The sequence below is a fragment of the Pteropus alecto genome, unplaced genomic scaffold (assembly GCF_000325575.1).
Source record: "Pteropus alecto unplaced genomic scaffold, ASM32557v1 scaffold114, whole genome shotgun sequence".
In the NCBI taxonomy this organism is placed as follows: domain Eukaryota; kingdom Metazoa; phylum Chordata; class Mammalia; order Chiroptera; family Pteropodidae; genus Pteropus; species Pteropus alecto.
Window position 1 is genome coordinate 5,171,063 of NW_006435793.1, and position 5,350 is coordinate 5,176,412.

General features: G+C 34.3%; 1 protein-coding gene across 4 annotated transcripts in view; it reads right to left on the reverse strand.

The window, feature by feature from the left end:
* Positions 1–5,350, reverse strand: part of MELK (maternal embryonic leucine zipper kinase) — a 66,625-nt gene that overhangs the window by 6,526 nt on the left and 54,749 nt on the right. For all 4 annotated transcript variants that reach the window (XM_025046532.1, XM_006911574.3, XM_015589105.2 and 1 more), the window contains 2 exons: positions 3,400–3,631; positions 286–382 (listed from right to left, as the gene is read on the reverse strand). In XM_025046532.1, coding sequence (XP_024902300.1) covers positions 286–382; positions 3,400–3,631 — 329 coding nt within the window. The remainder of the gene's footprint in view (positions 1–285; positions 383–3,399; positions 3,632–5,350) is intronic.

Sequence of the window (5,350 nt, forward strand, 5' to 3'; positions counted from 1 at the left end):
AAAAAACTACGTGGCTAGGGCCAGGGCCACTGCCTTTCGGCCTGCTGTGTTTTAAGTCAAGGTGCCAGTCCTATTGCTGATGAGTTGGGTTCACAATTCCATCCCATGAGAAAGGCAGTGGCCACAGCTCCAGTAATGGCAACAGGCCATCCTCATACGCACACATTCCTACAGTCTCCGAAAGAATCTACATGATGGTTTATTTTAATTAGGTTTATCACATATGAAAAAAAGAAATACGGTTACATATACTAAAGATCAAAAAAACTAAAAAACAATACTTACCGCCTCTCAGGGCTAATGACACCTGTCATTAGCTTCTCTGTTCCCGCTGAATTTACTGGCATTTTAATTGGGGTTTCTTTCAGGCACTGGTTTCTAACTATTAGAAAAACAAACACACAAACCAAATGTAGTTGACATGCTATGGTTTCAAAATTTCTATCAACAATGCATACATCACCTCATTCATTGACTCAGAAATACTATAATCACTTGGCCCGTGAAGTTAAGGCTCAATTTTTCAAATAAATGTTTCTGGGTGATTTATGATAAAAACAAAATCATTTTGCTTTGCATGTGTAGCTCTTCTTTTTTTTTCACTGCAAAACTGAGGCCATGCTTATGATTTTATTATAATGATCATATGAGATATCGAAATAGATCATAAAAATACAAATTTTTTAATTACTGGATTCTCCTTTTTATAAATAAAAGTCAATCTGCATTTATACAAGGACCCAACTTATGCCTTTAATTGATATAATATTCAATGTTAATTCAATCCATAGCCCTGTTCAACTCCTGTTAGGCAAAGAGAACGATCCACTGTGAATGCCTGATAAAAGTTATTAAAGAGGAGTGAGCTTTGGTTATTTTTATATTCCCTATTCCAGAATTGTTTTATTCTAGTAGGATATTTGTATCCCAGATAGCTTGCAACAAATTTGCATTAACAAATCTGGTATCTATGCTAAGTGAAATAAGTCAAAGAAAGAAAGACAAATACCATCTGATTTCACTTATATGTGGAATCTAAAAAACAAAATAAACAAATGAAACAGAAACAATCTCATAGAACAAATTGATGATCGTCAGATGGAAAGGAGATTGAGGGTGCTGGGTGAAAAAGGTAAAAGGGATTAAGAAGTACAAATTGCCAATTATAAAAATAGTCAGGAGATGTAAAGTATAGCATAGGGAATGTAGTCAATAATATTATAATAACTGTATGGTGTCAGGCGGGTACTAGACTTATTGGGGTTAGCACTTCATAAATTATATAAATGTCTAACCACTATGCTATATACCTGAAACTACTATAATATTGAATGTCAACTATAATTGAAAATTTTTTTTAATTTAAAAATAAATAAAAGTTGTATACCCTTTAGAGACAATATTCACTTTATAATAAATGTGATATCAAGTTTTTAAAAAGAGATCAGGGATTTTGTTTTGTTTATGACTATTCAGCACTATTCTCACTGGTTTCATAAGAACAAGAAAATAAGTTCAATCAACATGTATGAAAACAGTTTTCATCTTTATATACTGAGTATCTACTACCACACATAGTTACCCTTCGACAAACTGTCACTGACTAGATTATAGAGGATTCCGAAAAATGAAATTAATGTTTATGTCAAAAACGACTCACAGAAAAAGTAAAATGCAAAGCGCTAATGGAAGCTATCAATCGGGGCTTCAGACACTTGCTCCCATAGGCAGCTCTTATGCTTAAAGAAAAACAGACAATAATAGCTTTTGACCAACATATTCTTTCTCACAGAGACAAGACATGTAAACTGATGACACTTTAAGATTATAAATTCTAAACTATCCATATTTCAAAACCTTCAGAATTACATAAAAGTAGAAAATATCAATAATAGAAGGGATTATAGGCATTGAAGGCTGTTTTTAAAAAAGCCCCGAATGAGCTAAGGTGAGCTAAAGGTCTATTTTATCTTCCTGCCCAATACCACAGCTCACAAAAGATGTTGTACCTATAGTAAGAAAAAAAACAGAAGAGAAAGATACCTCCCCACACACATGCACACACTGGGAAAAGATGCAACAGCAAATACTATTGAAGTCTTATGTGCAGATGTTACCTCACTGAACCCTCATAACAACCATAGGCAGCCACACACACACAAATACACATCATCACACCAAAGTAGCCTCACAATTGTGGGGAAAGTATTGTCTCAGTTGATGAACTGGAGAATGTAATTAACAGGACTTCCAGCAAATATTCTGATAAAACTTTTCATATCTTTATATATAAGTAGACCTCTGGAAATGGCTATCAGCCCCATTAGCAGACTGGAAGCACAATGGTAGGATGTGGCTTAGTAGCAGTTCACGTGGCATTGTTTCAGAGTTTGGGTTCATCAGGATCTTAACATACACATGAGTAGGTCACATATACTGGAAAAAAGGCTAATAAAGTTTAGGTGTCATTTTTAAAAGTGATGTAGGCTAATCACAGTAAATAAAATCCCTTCAGGTTCTAATTTATTCATTCCTTCATTCAACGGATATGGCACCCACTACATACCAGGCATTGGGCACCTATTATGTATCCGACAACCAATATGGCCCCACTTACGTAGTATGCCATGCTTCAATAAACATGGCAGAGTCTCTACTCTCATGGTACTACTTGCCTTATCCTGGTGAGACCCAATGCCAGAAGACTGGGTTAAGTTCCAGGCACTATTTTAAGAGGCGTACTGACAAAAAAGAATGTGTCTAGATAAAGCCAACAACCAAAACACTAAGGTGTCATAAAGGAAACAGCTTAAATTGGTGATAATTATGCTGAAGAGACAAGAACAAGGGAAATGGGAGAATTGTAATATCTAGACACAGGTATCTGGAAGGGCATCGCAGATTTACCCCGTCTGCTGGTGTGTAGGCAGTAATACAAGGCAGAGAAGGATCAGGTACAAAGACTTGAGATCCAGATGAGTAAAAAGGGCTCAGCAGAAACTTCACCTTAGTCATTACAAGTGGGGGCAAAGGGGCAAGTAAAGCCTAAATTTGGATGTATGACCTTGGGCAAATCACTCCACTTGTCTGAATCTCAAGTTCCTCAGCTGTGAAAAAGGCAGGTGGATTAAATGAGCTCTAACTTGCCTTTCAGCTTTGATATTCTATGATGCTATGATTCAACTCTACATTATGTAGAAAAGAGAAAAATTCATTATCATTTGAGAAAAATTAGAAGTTGCCTAATATGCTTTCATTTCAACTAAAGCAAATAACACATAATAAGAACGCAGCTCGGCTTCTAGAAATTCCTGAGAGCAATGCTAGTAATTTCTGACTTGCTATACATTTACTTAGCACGATGAGAAGGATGGAATTTAAAGGTGTTTCAGCAAATACCTTTTGAGGGTGTAGTGCATTGATTTGGTGTAGTGAGTATTTCTCTTTTGTGCTGGTTCTTATTAACTGGAGTTTTTGGCTCAGGAAATACAAAGCATTCTTCATTCTTTACAGCGTGCTTAGGAGTATATACATTCTCTTTGTTCTTTAATTTATTGGCAGATGCTCTGCATAATACTGGAGTTAATGATTTAGATTCCAGATCATTTGATTCTGTCCAATGCTTGGCAAACTGGAAAAAAAAAGTCACTGGATAAAGCACACTGAAGAAGAAGAAAAGTCAATTTCTTTACAACATGCCTTAATCACTTGCAAATTACCTTGTACCATTTTTATTAAAATGAAATACTATCAGAAGGATATTATTGGAAATACTAAGAAATCTGAAAATGGATATTCAGTTCTCTTTAGTACATTTAGATCATTTCAGTCTGTTCTATTGACAGGTAATTTTCAATATGTTTCAAGTCGAGTGTTTACTCAAACATACCCAAGTCTTAGGCAATATTGATAATGGCCACAAATAAACCCCTAAAAATTGTTTTCCATCCCTAGATTTCCATGGTTTGTCTCTAATATGAACCAAAAAATAAAAGTTTAGTCAATGATTAGGGAAAAAAACCCATGTTAAAATGCTCTAATGGACATGTTGGATTGAACATATTTTTTAAATCTTTTTGAATTTATAGTTAAGCTTGCAAAAGAAATAGTAAGGAAAGTCCTCAGAGGTCAAACTAAAAACAAGAGCAAGAAGCCAGAAAATGAAACCAAGGATGAGACTGCCCATCTACCTACCACCTCAAATGACATCCGCATGGGTTTTAACAGCCATAGAAACCTTACACCTATGCAAGGTGTTATGTTAGACCCACAACTCTCATGAAAAGCCAGGAGGGGCTATAACTAAAATTAAAAAGTAAATTAAATATAAATCTGCCCTGCAAAGGAGCAGACAAAAAAATGTGTCTGTCTTGGCCTTGGCCTTGGCTCTAAGGGAGAAAAAACAGTCTCCTTCAATAAGCAACCACAAGATAATCTTCACATAGGCTTACGGCCCTAATTCATACTACATTCATTGTCCCAGAAATCTCAAGCCTCAAATGTAATTTAAAGTAGTCCTGAATTGGTTGTCTTCCAGGAGCATGATAGAAGCGAACACAACTCCTATCTAAAAGAAAAGCTTTAATCCAACAAAACCCAAACTCTCAACCCTTAATCCAAGCTTCAATATATTCCCACAGAGCCTTTTTTTATATATATAATTGGGAAGAACACAGAATGTCTGCTATCCAGCTAGGACTAATAAGTGAAGTATAAAAGAAAAAGGTATTAAAGCCATAAGAACTAGAAGAAACATAACTGCCATTCATAGATATAATTTTCTACATAGAACACTCAGAAGAATATACAAGCAAATTATAAGAATGAAATAGAGTTTAGGAAATTGTTAAATATAAGATCAGTACACAAAATCAATTTCATATCTATACTCCAGTACTGGTTAGAAAATGTGATTTTTAAAAATTTATCATTCCCAATAGTAATCAAAAATAAAAGTACCTAGAAATAAATCTAACAGAAGATATGTAAGACCTTTAGGGATAAATTTAAAAACTTTCTTGAAAGCAATTAACTAAAACCTAATAAATAGAGAGGTGTACTATGTTTATTAACAGGGTATTTAAGGGTCTAAAATTTTAATTTTTCCCAAATTGAATCTTAAATTCAAAGTAATTTCAATTTTTCAGTATGTGAAATTTATCAAGATGATTCTAAAATGTATAAGAAAATGCGAAGAGACAAGAATAGCAAAGACATTTCTAAGGAAAACTAAGAGGAAACTGGCCAACCAGACAGAAGAATTATTATAAAATTAAAGTAGTTAAGATGTGTGGTATTGGTACAAATAAATCAACAAAATAAAATACAGACCAAAAACAGACACAGTCAT